Source organism: Nicrophorus vespilloides, unplaced genomic scaffold (genome assembly GCF_001412225.1).
Source record: "Nicrophorus vespilloides isolate i.1.1-1 unplaced genomic scaffold, Nicve_v1.0, whole genome shotgun sequence".
Taxonomy (NCBI): domain Eukaryota; kingdom Metazoa; phylum Arthropoda; class Insecta; order Coleoptera; family Silphidae; genus Nicrophorus; species Nicrophorus vespilloides.
Window position 1 is genome coordinate 530,041 of NW_017100111.1, and position 19,878 is coordinate 549,918.

Sequence of the window (19,878 nt, forward strand, 5' to 3'; positions counted from 1 at the left end):
AAAATGACTACTAATTTAACCATTAATTTACTAAATCCAGCATCAAAAAAGAAATACAATTTGTAGATTTACTTTCATCCATCCTAAGTCCAAACCGTTTTTCCTTCCTTTACAGCTTTATTTACAAAGTTCACCCGTTTACCTGGACCCAATCATTGTTCCATTTCCCAGAAAGGACAATCTATTGTTGCAGCACGTGCAGAGTGTAACGTCGCAAAATTCTTGTAATCGCTTCAGGAATTATTTATTTTTTTGTTATTCAAGGATCTAATATAATAATCTCATTGCAATAATTGTGTATAGAAATTGAAACAAACACATTCGGAACGATTATTCATCGTGCACCTTATCATCATTAAACATTCAAAACAATAATATCGTATTTCCTGTCCGGAATATCTATTGCTTTGTAAACGAATGATAGTTGAAACAATGCACTTTAATGAATATATATATATAAATTCGACGTACCAAATCAATGAAAATCAATGTAATATAAAAAATGGAATCAATTTGTAACAATATAGGTGGCACAGTGGTTTTAGTTAACTAAATTACAAGTTATTATCAGCGGATATCTTTTTTTTTTCTTTCTAAATAACCACTGTTTATTATATTTTTGATATCTTGTTTATGATAAATTCATTTATTCTTTAGATTATTAAGAAACAGTGATTACAAAACGATTTATTTCCTATCAGTAAACATACCGAAAATACTAGTCATGCTAATTATATTATAATTATTTGTTTGTCTCTGTATTTATTTTATGATTTAATTTACATTATGTTGATTTAGTAAACTAAATCTGGTATCAAACAAGGCCTAAATGATGTTTATTTAGGAACAGAAATACGATCCTAATATGCATATTGAAATAACAATATTAAAGAACTTCTTCGTTCAAAGCTTTTAGTTGTTAAAAGTTTACAAATTCCAATTCCTATAACTGCCTTAATTTTTTTTACAAAAAAAAAGCACATTTTCAATGTGACGTTGGGATTTTTGGATTTAGTACTGGTAACATTGGACAAGTAGCAAAAAGGGTTGGCAACACGAAATGCGGCGTTGCAGACGTCAAGCGATTGTCGTTTTATTGTAATGGGGACATCACCCAACATACACACACACAACAGAATTCATACTTCAAGATTTTCGCCAAATTTCGCCAGCAAAGATCCTCCACTGTGTTCGCGGCGCGAGCTGTAGGAGGATAAGAGAAAGGAAAACGGTGCACACGCATACGTACAGTTGTGAAAATAGGAGGCGCACCTGTATAATTCGCATTTGCTTGCTGATCAGCTGAAAGGAAGAAGGAAATCTTCAAAAACCGAACGTGGAAAATGATCGTGTTGTGAACAACTTGTGTTTCGTATATATACATATACATACACACACACACATATACATACACTACACAGACATATTTTTAACACACGTAAACGCTCAGGCATCATACAAACAGACGGTAGGACGGAAGGAAGGGGAATTTTGGAAATCTACTTGTTTATTTTGTGCACTTTATCGATTACGTCACACTAGTATATAGTACGTATAGTACTGGCCATTTTGTGCATTTCCCCACACACACACACACATACACGGATACATATATATATATACAGAGACACATACACGCGCATACACTAACAATCAGCATAAATACGGCAAATTGGAATATAATTGCACTCCGATATCGCCAAGTGGAGGACTTCATCAATTAATTTATTTTTTATTTTCACTCAATCTTCACTCGAAACGCGTAATCGTTCGTAATTTTTCCGCATCCTTGTGTCCGCGAAACGTTATCAAAATTCCGGTGCCAACTAGAAGTTACGAAAGCAGCACCGGCTCAAACGGTAGCAACGAATACAACATGAATAGGAACAGAAAAAACAGAGGTGGCGGCGGCGGAGCCAGGTAAGAATATCAATAGATAATCACAAAACACATCTAATCCACCACCAGCAAGCAGCAGTAGCAGCAATAGTTTGATCCAAATTGTGGTTTTACAGGATCGACTATCATTCCAACAGGGGCTCCAGGATGCGCTCGGTGCCAGCTGAGGGTGTCTACAGTAATCCCCATTTCATGCATGCCGCAACAGCGCAGGTGGGAAATATTGTAAGGATCAAAGCAGCCTCTGGCAACGTCTGGGAGGGTGTATTTAAAACATTCTCCAGCCAATTCGAGGTGGTCTTGGAAGTGGCTGCAAAGGTGGAGAACGCTGATTCGCATAACTCCAGTCTGGCTGCAGACACCTACGTTGATAAATTAATTTTTCGCCCAAACGACATTATCAGTATGTCCGCGAGGGACGTTGACTTGGATTACCCCACAAAAGATGTGTTCCAAACGGACGCCGCTATATCGGCTCGCCTGAACGGTCAATCGGGCATGGGAGATGAGAAAGTGTTGGAGCCTTGGGTGCCGCCGTGCTCCATAAATGGGGGTGACACCAGTTTGCAGTTGGAGCCGGGATCCAACGGATGGGATGCCAATGACATGTTCATGACAAATGAACAAAGCTATGGAGTGCAGAGCACATATGATCACACTTTGACAGGTTACACTGTACAATTACAGGCAACCGATTCACAGGACTACCGAGAAGCAGAAGCCAAAGCCAATGAAATTGCTAAAGAAATTGAGAATCAGCCCAGTTACAAAGCTAGAATTGAATTGGAGAATGGGGATGAGGAGGAGCGTTTTGCTGCTGTAGCTAGGCCCAAACCAAATCAAGAATTTAATGTAATTATTAAAATATTAATTGTTTGTTTAAAATATTTTTAATTTTTTCTTGAAAATTTTCAGAAAGTTGAAGTCGAGAACAACAATGAAAAATATGTCCCCCCAGCTAAACGGAAGGGACAGGCTGCTTGTAAAGCCATCAGAAGCACCCCGCCACCAGCGGGGCCTGTCGTTTCGGCAACTTCAGCAAATCTTAAGGGGGCGGTGCCGCCAATGTCGTACCCAACACATCCGTCTCCACACGCGAACAATAATAATAACAACAACAACAGTGGCTCTCGCGACCAAGCAATACTACACAACATGCACCAAACTCCTCCACCGCAAGTGCAACAACAACAACAACAGCAGCAACAGCATATGCCGCTACAACCTAATCCACAGCAGCAACAACAACAACATCAGATGTCACTGCCACAGATGAATCACAGACCTCATTCTCATACGCCGCCCGCTCATGTATATAATAATAGACCGCCCATGAAACAAATGAACGGTGAAACCAAGCAGATGCCCCAGAGGCCACCAAGAAATGTCTATCCATCAACGAATATGGTTCAGCAGGCACAATCGATGCATTATCAGGAACAACCTACTCAACCCCAACAAATGCAGCAGCAGCAGCAACAACAACAACCACCTATGCAATCCCAACAGCAGCATCCGAAACAACAGGATATGATCAACAACGTGCCTAGACATCGCGAAGAGAGCAGTAAAGATCTTCACAAATTTTCTCAGGATTTCAAGCTTGCTGCAATTGCCGATCAAGAACCGAAACACCCAATGCCTCAGCCGACACCGCCGCAGCAGCAGCAACCACAGCAATCCATTTCACCACAGCAGCAAGACAACATTGATAAGAAGAATACTGTGAAGAAGAGTAGCTTAAATCCGGACGCGAAAGAGTTCGTTATGAATCCAACCGCTAAGCCCTTCACGCCTCGGTACGCGTAAGATGAATTCCAAATCTCGTTTCACTTGAACAAAAATATTTAAAAATTTCATTTTTCAGATCGCCGATTACGCCGACCGCGAGCAGGCCTCATACACCGCAGACTCCAAGTAATCCGTACATCCCGACAACTGGTAACGGCCCTCAAGGACCCGTCTCCGTTCTGTTCCCTTATACACATTGCATGCCATCTTGTCCACCTCAACCTCAAGGGAATCGTCTGAGAAAGTGTAAGTAAATATTTATTAATATTAGCAAACAATTATGTTTTGTGAAGCAAAAGATTAAATGTATTTATTGGGCATAATGCGATTTATAGAAAACATTTGAATGTAGTGTCCATCCAAAAAAAAAAACAAGTTCATTGATAACAATATTTACGAAAATGTTTGCAATTTCAAAGTAAAAGCAAACAATTGTATTTCTTTGTATATATAGCCAGTCACATCTTTAATTAAATTAACATTAATCATTTGGCATGTTTCTTGGGAGTAGTAAATGTTTAATAGAATACTATTTAATTACTAGTAGAGGATTTCGTAATCCAGTACGTATTAATTGTATTTTGTTTCTGCTTGTTTCAGTTGTGGGGCCAATGCGTAACGATATGTCGCACGTCGCCGCCGCCACCGGTCAACCGTTGCTCCACAACATGCCGAGTCCGATGCAACCATTCGCATTCTCGCAAAACATGAATCCTCAGACGTACCTTCGGATGTTCGAATCGCCTCAACTCCAATACATCCAGCAGAATCCACCTAACATACCGAATGCGGCTCAACCGCCGCCCCCATACAGCACCGGGCAGCCGCAGCAACAGCCGCCACCGCAGCAGTACATCTACCCACTCATCACCGCTCCACACATGATGCAAGCAGGAATGCCGTACGTGCAGCAACCGCCGCCTCCTCCACAAGGAATATCCGTCTTCATGTCTCACCACCAGCCGCAACAGCACGGTCCCAATCCCTAACCCAAACTGTTGTCCCGCAGATAAAAGAAAATCTCTTCTTTTTTTTTTCTTCAATTTTTTTTACAGCTTCAAATTTATATTATCCATTCCAAGGTGCTCTTCTTCAATCAATTCCTCCTCCTCCTCTCCCTTCAATCACACAACCGAAAAACCGTATTTCCCTTTATTTCTTTCCGAAAACCAAACAAACACAAAAATGTACAGGTGCCTTAACATTTCATTTAATAACCAATTTACCAATCGATCCCCGGACCTGTTGTTTTCGGCACCTGACGCAAAAAAAAACTGTTAAAGATTTTAATTATTTTAAGTAAAACAAAAATGAGGTCAACAATAACAACAACATGAAAAGTAAAAAATATTGTTCATTGATTTATATTATGTTTATTCTATATATTTTTTTAAAGTCAATTTTAAAGAGCAAACAAGTTATACTATATATGATTTTTTTTTATTCATTTTTTTTGTTTCTTCTGTATTAACCAACAAGAGAGAGAAAGAAAAAAACGAAAAAAAAATTGAAAGAAAAACATCAAACCCATTGTTTTAATTGCATCAATCAGCATTCCCGTGATCAATAGATTTCGTTTGTTTATTGAAACATTCCAAAAAGAAGAAAAAAAAAATCGAAATTTCGATTCATTTTTTAATAGTGACCCTAATTGAAATCAATTGTTTTATTGCGACTTTTAATATTAGCAATCAAAATAATCGTTTATTTACTCATTTCTCTCCTACATTTAGCATAGCGGCAGCGGTAATGGTAAAAGTCATAATATGATTGTTATAAGATATAACAATAAAATTTAGCTGCAAATTTGTTTCTTTTATTAATCACGCGACTTTTAACTTTCGTTATTACTGCTGCATAAGGATTCAAACTATATGGACAAAGTGTTGGTGTACTTTTCATCGAACGTTAGTAATCAATTATTCTAGGAAAACGTTGTAACGGTTGCCTACGTACGCAATAGTTTGTGAAAGTATTTGAAGTTCTGCACAGCAATCACAGACATGGGTTTAATCGCAAGTAGCTCTTATTTAGTTGTATTTGCAACAGGTACTTTAGTCGGTGCATCGACTATGTTCTTTATTAAATTCTTAAAAAGGCAGCCTACAATAAAGAGAGTTCCCATGGAGGAAAGATTTGAGGTTAGTAGTTGGAGCATCTTTAAATAAATTACAATTCGATTTATTCAAGTTTCCAGACTTGAACGATGAAGTCCGATTGGTTATGGGCATACGTAGCGATTTGAAAATGCAAAAAGGCAAAGTTGCTGCACAGTGCGGTCACGCTTCTGTGGCTGCCTATGAGAAAGCACTCAAAAACGAACCAATTCTACTGAAGCGCTGGATGGAATTCGGTAGGATTGCACGAAAAACATTTAGTCCATTGTTCTTGATCATTTAATTTGCAGGCGGTACAAAGATCACCGTAAAAATCGAATCGGAGAAAGACCTGCTCGCGTTAAATTTGGCAGCTGAAGAATTGAATGTAATGTCATCAATTGTGAGGGATGCTGGACAAACCCAGGTAGCTCCAGGCTCGAGAACAGTAATTGCTATTGGTCCTGCACCGAAAAGTGTCTTGGACAAAATCACTGGACACCTAAAGTTGTATTAATCAAAAAATTTAATTTAAAAATAATAAAGCCTAGTATAATTTCAAATGTCCTGTAAGTTGATCAATCAATTCCCTTGGCGCTGGACCAAAGGCTATCACAGTTCGACTGTCAGGTTCCACCTGAGTGTGACCGGCGTCGCGAATTATGCAGCAAAGTATACCGAGTTTCTTGGCACCTCTCTCCAATTCCAGCATTTCCTCTTCACTGTCAATTTTCACTGTAATCTTTGCTTGACCTGAAAAACCATCATCAATTAACAGGTCATAAATATGAATTAAATATTGACCATATTTTATCCATTTTCCTAGAGCATTTGGGGCTTTCTTCAGACACTTAACGTAAGCTGCCACACCTGCATGTGCACATTGAGCTGCTACTTTACCCTTCTGCATTTTTAAATCTGTTCTAACACCCAAAATCATTCGATAGTTTTTGGACGTACTTGGATATGTGTACTGAAACATAAACATTTCATTTATTTATTATTATTTTTTATGTTTGAAAACGGAAAGGTGTGCACAAAAATATTCTAACCTCATCCCTTTTATCGTCTGCTTTTCCGCGTATTTTCACAATCAAATAACCGACTGATATTCCTACCAGTGTGCCGACAGTGAAAATGGATACTCCATTCAGGGAGAAACGTTCTAGTAGAGAAAACATTGCAAATTTTAAAACAAAAATTTAAAGAAAATATACGAAAATAATGTTCCAATAATGTTTACTAATTTTGTTTTTTTTTTATGTATGACAGGCAATTCTACCACACGTGCAAAATTTCATGTTTGGTTTAATAATGTTGCATAAACTTTGTTTATGATTTGTTAAAATTTTATTTCTCATAAGTAAATAAGTTTAGAATGGGTGATAGATACAAGTATAGTCTAAATCCGGGGGACCAAGTCATATGAGAAATTTGCGGTGGCAATCGCAAGCCCGACAACCGAAATACCGCCAATCAAATTCCCCACGTTTGAAATGCTGACTGTACCAAAAATCCCAACTATATCCAAAATGTCTACAATAACATTTTTAAATTATTCCGGATATTTTCGATATAGTCGGGATTTCAATAAACGGTCTTTCGGTTGTCGGGCTTGCGAAATAGACCCAGAAATTTGTTATATAGCCACTATCTAAATGTTACTAAAACGACTTCATATTTAATTTTTTAGGTTTCGAAAACAATAACAAATCAATTAAAATTAACAATTTTATTTTTTTACTTTAGTTAAAATCTCATCAATATCCGATTGCGTCGCAGGTGCTAGAAACAAATAAATTTTTTTGTCAATAATTATCACGAAAACAAATGATTTTTTAATTAATTACCTTTTCGTTTCTTCGGGCGTTTTTTTATTTCGATATTATTCTTGATCTTGTGCTCTTTCGACTCTTTTCGTTTCGCCCTGTTCTCCTTCCTCTTCTGTTGCGAATCTTTCGTTTTAGACCAAGAAATCGTTGCCTTTTGTTTAATCACTTTCTTCAGACCGGGCCATTCCCCTGTCTCTTTGTACTTGGCCAATTTCTCCAATCTAATATCCTCGTACTTTTTATTCTTATAAGCAACAGTGTTGATGTCCAATCCCGCGATTCTCGGATAATCTTCTGCAACGGTTTTATTAATTTCCGGCATCTTCGGAAGCTCCAACAATCCGTAAGTCTTTCCCATTGCCGTCATATCTAAATCCTTAAACATAATTTAAAATTATACAATTGACTGATCAAACTATATACTAGAACGTACTTTGACCCTCATCAATAGAGAACATTCATGTTTAGAATATGCCCTGATATGCGAGACGAAAGCCAACTTGGATAAATCCATTAAACTGCGATCGCCCTTATTCATTAATTGGATTTTCTTGAACAATTCTTCCGTCTAAAACAAGCACATTAAATACATCTGAAAATTGCATATATAAACAAATTTCGTACTTTCTCTTCTGTTGCAGGATCTTCCAGAGGACCCACTTTCACTTTTTGATTTTTATCAATGAAATTAATATAAGCATCTTCCGATTTTAGCAGAAGAGTGAGCGAAGCACCTTTTTGACCCTGCCTTGCTGTACGACCAATCCGATGGACGAAAGCTGTTGCCTTCGACGGTGGATCCCATTGAAACACCCAATCAACTTCGGGTATATCGATTCCCCTAGCCATAACGTCGGTGCACAGCAGAACCCCATTTTCGCACTTTCTGAATTGATCGAATACACTTTTCCGTTTGTTCTTCATCTTCCCGTGTATCGAAAAGATCTTCAATTGACGCAAAAGATTCGGTAGAATTTTCGCCCAGTACGCGACAGTATCGCAAGTCGGAAAGAAAACCATACTTTTCTGCACTTTACGCGATTCCACGAACGCAATCAACGTCGCTAATTTCCCATTATCCCTAGTGACTATGAAATAATTATCCAAGCTCACTGGCGTGCTTTGCGACATCTTCTCCTTAACTGATACCGAAACTGGATTTCGTAGACCCGCCCTTATCAAAGACTCAACTTCCTTAGTCTGCGTTGCTGAAAATAAGCCAGTTCTCCTCTGCTTTGGTAAATAACTTAAAATTGTTGCTATAGACTTTTCAAAACCCAGATCTAATAATCGATCAGCTTCATCTAATATCAATAATTCCTGAAAATCAAACCATTAACAATTTTCAATAACGAAATTTATAAACTTACCAAATTTTTAACAGTTGCTGGCAAATTATATTGGTTCTTTGTCAGCATAGTTTCCAGTCGACCTGGTGTGCAAATAATGATGTGGCCACCTTTGTGTTTGAATTTTTGAACGTTTTCATTCAACTCATGTGCCCCAACGAAAGAAACGCAATTTAGACCATCAATATTTTTCAAAAGTTGATTTAAAACCTCCGTTATCTGTATGGAGAGTTCCCATGTGGGAGAAATAACCAATCCACCCACTTCGTTCTTCTTCCATACCTCTTTTTTCCTTAATAAAATCTCTATCATTGGTATCAAGAAGGCTAGCGTTTTCCCAGAACCTGTGACTGCTTCTGCAGCAACATCCTTGTTTTTTAACAGAAGAGGAATCGTTGCGGTCTGCACTGGTGTCATTGTTGGGAAATCGAATGATTTTATTGCTTCCATCAGGCTCGGCTTTAGTGGCGTTTCCAAATCTTCCCATTTTTTACGAGTAACCGAAGACATGATTATTATAAACACTTATGGAAACTTGCTTATCAAAAAATTTGTTGGTTATGTTTACGATTTGGACGCATGCGACCAGTGTTGTATAGGCAACTTTGATTGCACGAAGGAATGCGTGATCTTGCTTCAGTTTTATATTGAACATAAATTATTAATATCATAAACATCTATCATAAAACATTTTAAAATCTTCACTAACAATCAACATGGAAAAAAGTTTCATACATTCTAATAATTTTTCTTTTCTTTAAATCGATATTGCTATTTCCATCAAGTTTTTTTTGTTAATATAAATTTACATAGATGGAAATACCAAAAAAATACAAATAACATTAAGATATTTAAAAATTATTAAAAATGTATCTGTGTTAATTTCGTGATGAAAAAACTATTAACGATTATTGTGCTAAAATACTTACAATTTGTTTCCTTCCTCGTAATTTTCGAGTGAAAGAAAAACTTACTTTTTTTTATACAACATACAAATTAAAAATATAATGGAAAAAACCCTGTTAATTACTTTTTGTTCGGTTTCGGCTGTGTCCGATTCAGTGACCATCATACAAAGCTGTACTGATTATCGACGGCCCTGTTCGACACTTCTGTGATTTGCTCCAGTGTCGTTTCCTGCGTTCGAATACTGCCCGAGTGAGTTTGCACCTGAAATTTAGAAACAAACATATTTGCTTCTAATTTGCTATAATACTCAGTATATACCTGCGAAACAAACAAACAACAACCAGATTCAACAACGAAAGCGCTAACAGCAACAACAACAAAAATGAATACAGAAAATTAAATTAATTAAAATTCCCAGACGATGTACAACAGAACATAAAGGTCAGTCAGGGTGTTGAAACAAATAGAAGAAAAGACGTGAATAAAATAAATACAGTTACACACTTTTTTATTTATTTATTATTTACAAATAAATAAATAAATTAAGTTATTTAGAAGTAGTGGGTTTCGGAGGAGGAGGATTTCAGAAGCAGTCTGTTTTTGTTTCATTATTTTTTTGTTTTGTTTTTTGTTTTAAATAATAAATATATGTACAAGATTCGTTTCTTTTCGTTTTGCTTCGTGTTTTTTTTTTGTTTGTTTTGGGTGGGAGGAGTCAACGCACAGAGGGAGTGTTTCTTTTTTTTGTAAACATAACTTCGAGCCATGCTGTGTTAAATCAATTAATGAAAATAAAAATAAAACGAAAGAAAAAATAAAAAAACAACCAACGTAAAAGAAAACGAAATTAAAGTCTCCATATCTAAACTCTTTTTTTGTGTGTGTTGGGATTTCATCTCACATGTTGCGTCTCTGGCACTGGAGGTGCGCGCCTCTCCCCGTTGCTCGATCCTGCTCCTCCTCCTGGTGGTAAGCCCAGCGGTATCCTGGCGTGACCGCTTCTCGCGTTCGGATTCACCACGAAGTCGGTCAGCGTCACGTCCGAACTGCCGCCGCTTTCCAATGGGATTGGCGATTGCCGAAACTTCTCCAACATCTCGTAAATGGTGTGAAACCAAAAATGCTGCACACGGCATTGGCCCTGGTCGTTTATAGTCATTCGAAGATGCTTGGCGCGTCCCTAAAATTCATATTTTGCAGTTCTCTTCTATTTTTCTTATAAACTTCTTATCTCTTACTTGGAAATTAAAAGTGAGCACAAACTCGCCGGTTCGCGTTTCACTCTGCCGAACCAAGAACAATCCATGACCGGAAGCTCCATCGTGCAGAACTAATTGAGCAGCCTCTGATCTTCCCAAAGTTCCGTGAAACCAGAACTCCTTCTTCAGCGTTTGCCCAATATCTGCTTCAACTGAAATACATTTACAATTTTACTGCATTAATTTTGTTATCGTAGTGTAGTAATGACAGTCATATAAAAACCTCCGTTTGCATCAGACGTGTTTGTGCAGAGTTCAAAGTTACTGCTCGATGAGAGTCTGTCACCAATCCTACCACCCCCAGTGTGCCGAGGTGGTAGCTCTGGAGCATCTCCATGGTGATAATCCTGCTTTCCCAGTTCAGAAAAACCACCTGACTCGGAACCAGGCACCGATCTCATACAGTATTTTATGGTTGCAAGCCAAGAACGCATGTCGTCCGTGTCGTGAGCTTCGATGACAAATTCCATGTTGTTGTTGGCCTTCAAGACAAATGTGTTCTCATGATCGGGCATCTCCAGCGCTGTTGTTTCTCTAGCCTCCGTTATTAACGCACAAAACACACCACTTCTTGGCTGCAAACAAATTGAAACAAAATATATAAAATTAAAATAAATATTGAAAAATCAGTTTATATTTCTAAATATTTAAAATTAGATGAAAATGTTAAATTTTATTATTTTAATAATATAATTACTTTTGTGCTTTTCGGAGGTGTGTAAAATTCCAACATGTATCCGCCCACCGCTTTGACGAGCGCCAATCGGCATCGCTCCCACTTGGGCGGTCCGATGGGTTGGTCCAAGCTCTCGGGGGTGGAGTAATTCACGATCCCTTCTTTCCGACACTCGACGACGATCTTGGCCAATTTCGTTCGGCTCGACGCTAACTCGACCTCGTCCGAATGCTGCTTGTGGAAGAGCTCCTTGCCTTTGCGCAACACTTTGAAGCTGAGGCTGCGCTCACAGAGAAGACATTTTTTTAGGTGAAATATAGAATAGTACATTGTACAGTTGTGGCGGGAAAATTTAAAAATTTTGTTACCGTCTGAAGAATGGCTTGTGCTGCATCTTAGGCGATCCGTCCTCGTTGTCGGAGGTATTGTCGCTAAGATCGTCTCCATGGTGGCGCGCCCCATTCGAGGAGATCCTCTGCGACTGGAGGCGGCGCTTACAGAAGTCGAGCTCGAAGTGTCTCGTGAAACTCTCGACGAATTTGTTGAGAAAGTCGGCGTGAGTGAGCGATGCCCTCGCGTTCTCCGGCAGATTCATCGAGATGTATTGAACGCAGCTTCTGGAAAAGTCTTGTGCCGCTGCCTGTGCATGCCGATCGCAGAACTCGAGCCACGGACCATCGCCGCCTCCCTCAGCCGCCACCAATAAGGACGACGTTTCCGCAGCTCCTGCCATCGCACACTTTCGAACACGATCCAATTCAAAAATTCAACAAACGCTATCCTTATTCAACACCATTATTATTATTGTTTTGACGTCTCTGCAATTTTTTGATATTGACATTGGACCGACATGACATCACAGTTCACGCACTTACCGGCATTTTCTTCATAAATATATATATATATACATAATCAATACAGGTTCACATACGCACAGGTGAACGTTTGATCAATTTGGAATCTTAATGTTAATGCTCAATGCTTTATGAATTTACTAATTGCTAAACTTAAGTAACTTATAAAATTCAAAGCAATTTCTAAACTTTTTTTTATAGTCGTTCATTTATTTTCTCTAAATTGCTTTCTTTCAATGCTCGTATTACACAACTAAAATACTGAATGCTTTTGATAATTTCAGTGAACGTTCTGGTAAAAGAAATCCAATAAGTCGACAGAAAGTTTGAAAAAAAAAATTTTTTTTGATGTTCACCTGGTATATTTTGTATTTGTCAGTTGGGTTGCATAATTGAGAATCGAGGCGTTGACCAGAGATAACCAAAGTTGATTCATCAAAACACCAAAATGCCTGTAAGTATTATTTAGTTCTAATGCAAATTCAAAATTATTAATAATTAATAAATATGTATGATGTAGGCCTATCACTCCAGTTCGTTTGAATACCAACAATCGATCGGAAACACAGCGATTTTACCGTTTCGCACCCAGTTCAGGGGTCCAGCCCCACAGTGTTTGCCACAGGACACCCAGGATATAATTGATGAATCCATATATTACTTTAAAGCTAACGTGTTCTTTCGCACGTACGAAATCAAATCCGAAACTGATAGACTACTGATCTACATTACACTGTACATCACTGAGTGCTTGAAGAAATTGCAGAAGTCTGCAACCAAGTCGCAAGGTCAAAATGAAATGTATTCCTTGGCAATTTCTCGCTTCGATATACCAGGAGATGCTGGGTTTCCATTGAACTCTGTGTATGGAAAGCCTGAGACTGCTTCTGAAGCTGGTAAGTTATCATGAAATCAATTACTTTTTTGTTATAGAATCAATTGGTTTTGTTATAGAATTTTTCAGAACTTATCTGACCCAGTTGAGACAGGAAATTGGTTTGAGGATTTGCGATAAAGTCTTTGGGGAAGATGGGAAACCCAGCAAATGGTGGTTGTGTTTCTCCAAAAAGAAGTTCATGGATAAATCATTGAGCGGACCCGGACAGTGAATAAGATTTTAGAAAATATAAGTTACTTTTTGTTCCCTTCTCCCTTCTTTTGTAATAATAAATTTAAAAAATTTACATTTCTGATTTAATTTCACTCAACATGTATAAAGATTATGAACAATGCACATTCGTAGAGATACAATTGAGGAATATCACTTTATCTGCTTAAATTCAGCATTAATTATGTTGAAAAGGGGAATAACAGGTGAAGCCGAGAAAAAAAAATCGCAATTTGTAAAATTCGAAATGTGAATTTTCTTACGACTGCTCGTTTATTGTTGAAACAATAATATGCATTAGTTTATATATATAATATATATATATAAATTGTTTTTAATAATTTACATCTTAATGCGGTAAATCGCTACGGAAACAGTTTTATCTTTTTTTTGCCTTTTTCTTTACTCTCATCGTTTTTTAACTTCCTTCTCTCACATAATATGAAAAATTAAAAATATTGGGCTGGAGGAGGCCTACAAACTTTCCCCTGTTACAACCACATTCAACAGTTAATCAAAATATATTTATATCATATTCATATACTCAATCTCTATACAATTTGTAAATAACAACTGCCATTTAAGAAATCATAAAGAAAAAATCAAGCGCAAATTTATTATGTATGTACAAAAAAAGAAAGAAGGAGAAACAAAAAAAAGAAGATATAATAATAAATTAAAAAGAAGAAGTAATAATAATAGAAAACAGGCAGCGTTTTTTTTTAACTATTTAAAAGAAACCAAATGACATCCATCGATTGAAAATTGACATTTTTGTTTATATAACTCTCTTTTTCTTTTCACCTTGCATAGTAGTAGTAGTTTTTCTCTGGCTCACTCACTCTCAAGTACGCTCGGGGGGGCACAATTACATATTTATCAACAATTAAAAAAAATTAATAAAATAAACATTTAATCAAAGAAACAAAGTCTTTCTGTCACCTGAGAAATTGAGATTTGAAGTGCGTCAAGAGGAAAGTAAATTAAAAAAAAATAAATGATGTTTACATACTAATAATAGTGTAATATTCTTTCCTAGCTCAAAACAAAAAAAAGTAAATGGAAAGGATATATTTAAATTAAAAAAACGCTGGCTGGACTGACCCTCGATTTATCACATTCACACTTAATACGAATTTGAAATCAATCACTGCATGTAGCAACTAGGTAATCATCGAATTACTAAATGCAATCGCTCTCGTTTGTTTTGTTTTTTGTTTTGTACAATTAAAACTTATGTAATCCCAAGTTATTAGTTTAGAGGACGGCTGCACAGTCCCTGGATGAGGGGATCAGTGGCGACAGCGGGGAGGAGACCTTGTGGCCACCACGTTCCAACTCGTAGTGCGTGTCCAAGGGAATCCCGGTCTCCGATTGGGTCTTGGTTGGAATGAACGAAGCGACGATGAGGGCGCACACTACCAAGAATGCACCGAACACGAACGGCGGTCCTGGCACTAACTGCAGCATATTGTATTGGCTCTAAAAAATACGAAAACAACAACGAATTAACATCAATAACATAATAAATACACAAAATATTTCGAATCCGAGAATTGAATTTTACTCTGTTAACAAGTTTTTTTTATCGTCAATTCATTATACTAAGACTAATTGTTAAAAATCAGATGGAAAACATAAATAAATTCATACTGTAATTAAGAAAATGTACTAATCAATTGGAACCAATTAGCAATTACGCCCTGGTGATTTTCAAAATATTAAAAATAGCCGTTAATATAATCACGACCTTGAGTATAATCATAATTACGCCCATGCTGCAAACGAATTACACTTTAGTGATTAGACGCGCACTGCACACGTGAAGCATAAGGAGTCTCTCAGGCTTCACCAATTTTCCTATATTGGTAAAACGATCATGTCTATAAATACATTTCCTAGATTTCTCATCTTAACGCTCCTAAATCAACCTTATTTTTTTGTCAGCCAAATGTGTACTCATTTCTAATGCAATCTATCTATTTCGTAACATTGTTTTTTTTTTAATTTAGTCTTATCTTTTAAGCGAAACACACATCCTTATTTTAGTAACACAAAATACATAAAACACTTTAGTGAATCAGTTAGATTTCGTCATCGGTAACTGTTAAAACGATCATGATCTGCTCTAACTTTAAATTATGCCTTTGATGGAATTCATTGAATTTCAGTCAACAAAGCTGTTTCAGCTTCATCCCGTATATATGATACTTTACAGCTGACTATGTAATAATATTACATAGCGTGAGATGATTACAATCAGCAAAATCAGCATTTTTTCCCGATTATCAACTTTATCTGCAATCGAAAAACGTGACGTAGCATATACTTTTATATATTAATATATACATTTTTAATTATTTATACAGAATTTTGATCTGAACACCATTCTTCATCTTTCACGCAACTTAAACTTTCCATCCTCCCAGAATTTATAAGGTTTTTCGTCAAAAAACTTTTTCAGGTGGTTCAGTTAATTGATAATACAACTCAAGCTAACTCCAACAATTTTGTGCGATAATATGAGAACTGGAATTGTCGTGATTTTTTTTTGTCAGTTAAATTGTGCAAAACATCGTATAAGCCAAGCTTAAAGAAAAAACGTTCGTTGTATTTTATATTCTTAATATTCTGCTAATTCACGTCTCGTGTAGAGCGAGTTATTCATGAACAATTTCTTGATTTCATCATTATTACTAGCAGATGTTTAGTGTGTTCAAAAATATAAAATGCGCTTTGTTTTCTTTCATCTTCAAGACTACTAAACTGACACAAATCATTTGATCCGAACCGAACCTTTTTCTAAAAAAATGTCATCTTTCAGGACATGTACACAAGTTAATTTGTTCTTAATAATTCCGAAAGTGAAAATAGACCCGAACTTTCCGGATAAATCAACATTTAACAAATGCATAACAATTTCGTTATAAATTATTTATAAAACACGTAACAACGCTGCATAAGACAAAATATAATTAGAAAGTTCATCTTTAGAAATATCACTTTTAGAAAGATTTTTTTTAATGTGATGTAACTTAATGAATAAATAATATTATTTTTTGCTTGAGATATGTTTTCGAGTGTGTTAAAATAAATATTAATTTTTATATTTCATCCGCATCATAAATATGCTTTTGTTACAACTGTTTACTAAAGGGGCAATTCAGACTATTTATATTTATAACATAAGCTACTGAAGAATTCATAAATTATAATATTTAAGATGTAAATAAACACGATTACTGGCGTCTGGCGAAGAGAACAGACAAATATTTAAATGTTTCAAAAAATCAAGAATTAATTTGTGATGTAAAACTATTACTAACCTGCGTGTCATTGTCATGATGCATATCGGTCGAATGAGTTGCATCTGTACCTTCCTCACCGGTTAGGTCCACGTGAAACATGTAGAAGATGAGACCGAACATCGCAGGTCCGAGACCGTTGCACAGACCTCGCATTCCGGTGACTATGCCTTGCACGACACCCTGCCGATCAGCAGTGCTATGGATGGATACGAATGCGGAGATCGCGGGGTAGGTGATCGAAGACATGCTGGCTAACATACCAGCGGCCCACATCATCCAGGTGGTCGTACCGAAACCGTACCACAATAGCTGCAGCATCTCGAAGAGTAGCCCCAACATGATGGTGTGCTTACAACCCAAGTTTTTCATCAAAGCCCCCAGGCATAGTTGCGCGAGGACCGCTAGCAGCCCCACTAATCCGACAAAGACGGCAACCATGGGGGCGCTCCACCCAATCACGAGTTTCAAATAGACAAAGATACAGCTGTATTGGCCGGCTTCGGGTAGATAGGACAAGAAAACGGCAATGCAAAGCAGAAGGATAGTTGCATCTCCTCCGACGTTGCGCAGCGATGCAAAAGGATCGGCCTGTTCCCAGCTTATCGGAGAAACACGTACCTAAATAAATCGTGAAAATGGTGAGTTCCAATCCGAAAACACAGGATAGAAAAACCGTACCTTTTCTGGCAAGCTTTCGGGCACCGCGACAAGAATGAAGAAAACATCTAGAATAGCAACGGCGGTCGCCAAAGCAACGACCACGTTCATGGAGAATCGTTCCATCAAGTAGGCTCCGAGCGCTGGCGATATGACCATACTAGCTGCAAAGGTGGCACTCACCAAGCCGTAGGCAAAGCTGCGTTCCTTCTCCTCGGTGACGTCGGCCACGTAAGCGAAAACCACGCTGAACGTGACGGCGAACACTCCAGAGATCGAGATCATCGCGAAAAACCAAAAGGTGTTTATGGTCATCAAAGGAATTGGTAGGCAGGTGAAGAAAACTGTTATCAAAAGAAATAATTTTCGTCCGCATACGTCGGACAGTGCTCCGACGAGGGGAGCGCTCAGGAAACTCAGGATGCCTTTGATACCCATGATGAGGCCGTTCATTAGGAAAGTGTGATCTGGGAATGTCGTGTTCAGGACAGATATGACAGGCATCGTGAGCAGACCCCAGGCAAAGAATTCAAGGAAGATGACGACCAATGCATGGTACAGGCTGGGCATACCTATCCCACTAGTCTGTAACAAACAAAAGAAAAACGTTTGAAAACAAAAACACATATACTGAAACTATTATTATTATTGTATACTTTGTTACATACAGAATAGAAGAAACGAAGTTTCAGTTTGCAAGATAAAACGCGAAAGTACCTACGGGCCACATAATAAGCAACGATCATGCACATTTTTTGTTTTTAATGAACCAAAAGGAAAGTGTTACATGTAATTAACCTTGGAATTAATAATGTGTGTGTGTATTGTTATCTGTTTGAGGGATTAATTTGAAGAGGAGGCAAACGACAAATAAAGGGCGCACTTGGATTTTTAAACGTTTCGAAACGGGAAGAGTCCATTTTAGAGTATTTTTTGCGCTGCGATTGTGCAACGGAAGAGAGTTAAATTTTATTTACGGCCCCCCCAGATCAGAGAGGAAAAAAAATGAAAACATAAAAATAAAATAAATTTAGAAGATGTTGTTTATTTTTAATCGGGCCACGACGGGCAATTAATGAACGTCGCTTCGCAGTCGCTTTGAGTGGGGAAGTGTACACTTACGGTGACAACGGCGTCCTTGGAAATTGATTTTCGCGAACGTATTATCATACCGGCCATACGCTTCGACGACTTTTTGTTCTTCATCTTGTCGTCGTCTCCTTCACGCGTATATCCTCCGATCACAAAAACAATCTAGCTTTCGTTCGAAACTTCGCACCACCCCTTCTCACTCTTTTCACTGTTTTAGAGACGACCACCACATTTTTCGCCCTCACAAAACGCACTCAACAAAAACCCAAAAAATATTTACTATTGACTGGTTGCGCCATTGAAAATCGCTCTATTATTTTATGCCCCCACCAGTAATACTTGACTTGACGCACGTTTGACACATACCACCACTGCTGCTGATGTCTGCCAGTGCCACCAACTGTACAGACATCTGCAACGAAAATCCCTGCACACTTACAGTAAAACAGTGCTTCTCAACCTTTTTTCACTTTCAATAAATTACATAATTATCTAGTTTACTAGCATTAAGCAAATTGTAAATTATTTAACAAGTAATTTCAATACAAATAGTTAATGCAATCTAACCAATTTAATGATTAGTTTTATCTCTTTACAATTTATCATGTAGATTAGTAAATTATGAATTACTGGTTGTAATTAATAATAGGACATTAAAATACAACATTTTGATATAGAACAGTTAATTCCAAATTAACTTTCTCAGTCTAAAACTTTCTAATATTAATTGTCGCACGTTTTTCACTCTTACTAATGTGAGTCATCGCATATTTCTGCATTGAAATCATTATCATTTTAAGTCACATTATAATGTGCGTACTTAATATAAGCAAAAATACATATTTTAATAGATCATAGCAACCTATAAATTGTTTTCTTGTCATATTGAAAACAAAATCAGCAAGTGACAGCAAAATATAAAACTTTAAATGCAAGTTTGCTTTATTGAATAATCTACAAGTCATTATTTTAACATATTACTGTCCTTAAATTTATTGTTTATATATATAATTCTTTTTTTTGTTTGCTTTGTTTGTTATAGTTTCTT

The 19,878-nt window shown here is 37.2% G+C and overlaps 7 protein-coding genes across 10 annotated transcripts; 3 read left to right on the top strand and 4 right to left on the bottom strand.

Moving 5' to 3' along the window:
- The first annotated feature begins 1,050 nt into the window (after positions 1-1,050).
- Positions 1,051-4,768, top strand: LOC108568522 (ataxin-2 homolog). Of its 2 annotated transcripts, none has more exons than XM_017929676.1 (5): positions 1,051-1,920; positions 2,016-2,751; positions 2,815-3,698; positions 3,767-3,936; positions 4,291-4,768. In XM_017929676.1, the coding sequence occupies exons 1-5, from the start codon at positions 1,877-1,879 to the stop codon at positions 4,677-4,679; spliced, it is 2,223 nt and encodes a 740-aa protein (XP_017785165.1). In that variant the 5' UTR covers positions 1,051-1,876; the 3' UTR covers positions 4,680-4,768. The 2 variants fall into 2 exon arrangements, with proteins under 2 accessions (XP_017785165.1, XP_017785164.1); XM_017929675.1 differs by having other exon boundaries at positions 1,052-1,920; positions 2,815-3,704.
- Positions 4,769-5,626: 858 nt separating this feature from the next.
- On the top strand, positions 5,627-6,349 carry LOC108568482 (peptidyl-tRNA hydrolase 2, mitochondrial-like). Its single transcript, XM_017929602.1, has 3 exons — positions 5,627-5,831; positions 5,881-6,043; positions 6,098-6,349. Exons 1-3 carry the CDS (start codon positions 5,694-5,696, stop codon positions 6,301-6,303), a joined length of 507 nt encoding a protein of 168 aa, XP_017785091.1. The 5' UTR covers positions 5,627-5,693; the 3' UTR covers positions 6,304-6,349.
- Positions 6,241-7,033, bottom strand: LOC108568483 (peptidyl-tRNA hydrolase 2, mitochondrial-like). The gene is made up of 3 exons (XM_017929603.1): positions 6,839-7,033; positions 6,591-6,759; positions 6,241-6,539 (listed from the first exon to the last, which is right to left on the bottom strand). Exons 1-3 carry the CDS (start codon positions 6,965-6,967, stop codon positions 6,334-6,336), a joined length of 504 nt encoding a protein of 167 aa, XP_017785092.1. The 5' UTR covers positions 6,968-7,033; the 3' UTR covers positions 6,241-6,333.
- A 470-nt stretch (positions 7,034-7,503) lies between these two features.
- On the bottom strand, positions 7,504-9,708 carry LOC108568475 (ATP-dependent RNA helicase DDX55). The gene is made up of 5 exons (XM_017929594.1): positions 8,989-9,708; positions 8,243-8,938; positions 8,052-8,186; positions 7,637-7,994; positions 7,504-7,571 (listed from the first exon to the last, which is right to left on the bottom strand). Exons 1-5 carry the CDS (start codon positions 9,475-9,477, stop codon positions 7,519-7,521), a joined length of 1,731 nt encoding a protein of 576 aa, XP_017785083.1. The 5' UTR covers positions 9,478-9,708; the 3' UTR covers positions 7,504-7,518.
- Positions 9,709-9,818: 110 nt separating this feature from the next.
- LOC108568538 (SH2B adapter protein 2) lies at positions 9,819-12,895 on the bottom strand. Of its 2 annotated transcripts, XM_017929711.1 has the most exons (7): positions 12,687-12,895; positions 12,180-12,629; positions 11,833-12,091; positions 11,359-11,710; positions 11,115-11,287; positions 10,778-11,056; positions 9,819-10,137 (listed from the first exon to the last, which is right to left on the bottom strand). In XM_017929711.1, exons 2-7 carry the CDS (start codon positions 12,542-12,544, stop codon positions 10,036-10,038), a joined length of 1,530 nt encoding a protein of 509 aa, XP_017785200.1. In that variant the 5' UTR covers positions 12,545-12,629; positions 12,687-12,895; the 3' UTR covers positions 9,819-10,035. The 2 variants fall into 2 exon arrangements, with proteins under 2 accessions (XP_017785200.1, XP_017785199.1); XM_017929710.1 differs by lacking the exon at positions 12,687-12,895 and having other exon boundaries at positions 12,180-12,676.
- Positions 12,896-13,020: 125 nt separating this feature from the next.
- LOC108568539 (actin-related protein 2/3 complex subunit 3) lies at positions 13,021-13,849 on the top strand. The gene is made up of 3 exons (XM_017929712.1): positions 13,021-13,119; positions 13,186-13,561; positions 13,620-13,849. The coding sequence occupies exons 1-3, from the start codon at positions 13,114-13,116 to the stop codon at positions 13,772-13,774; spliced, it is 537 nt and encodes a 178-aa protein (XP_017785201.1). The 5' UTR covers positions 13,021-13,113; the 3' UTR covers positions 13,775-13,849.
- Positions 13,850-14,761: 912 nt separating this feature from the next.
- LOC108568534 (hippocampus abundant transcript 1 protein) lies at positions 14,762-19,209 on the bottom strand. Of its 2 annotated transcripts, none has more exons than XM_017929703.1 (4): positions 18,861-19,209; positions 17,760-18,323; positions 17,100-17,699; positions 14,762-15,255 (listed from the first exon to the last, which is right to left on the bottom strand). In XM_017929703.1, exons 1-4 carry the CDS (start codon positions 18,942-18,944, stop codon positions 15,031-15,033), a joined length of 1,473 nt encoding a protein of 490 aa, XP_017785192.1. In that variant the 5' UTR covers positions 18,945-19,209; the 3' UTR covers positions 14,762-15,030. The 2 variants fall into 2 exon arrangements, with proteins under 2 accessions (XP_017785192.1, XP_017785193.1); XM_017929704.1 differs by lacking the exon at positions 18,861-19,209 and adding an exon at positions 18,407-18,731.
- Positions 19,210-19,878: the final 669 nt, after the last annotated feature.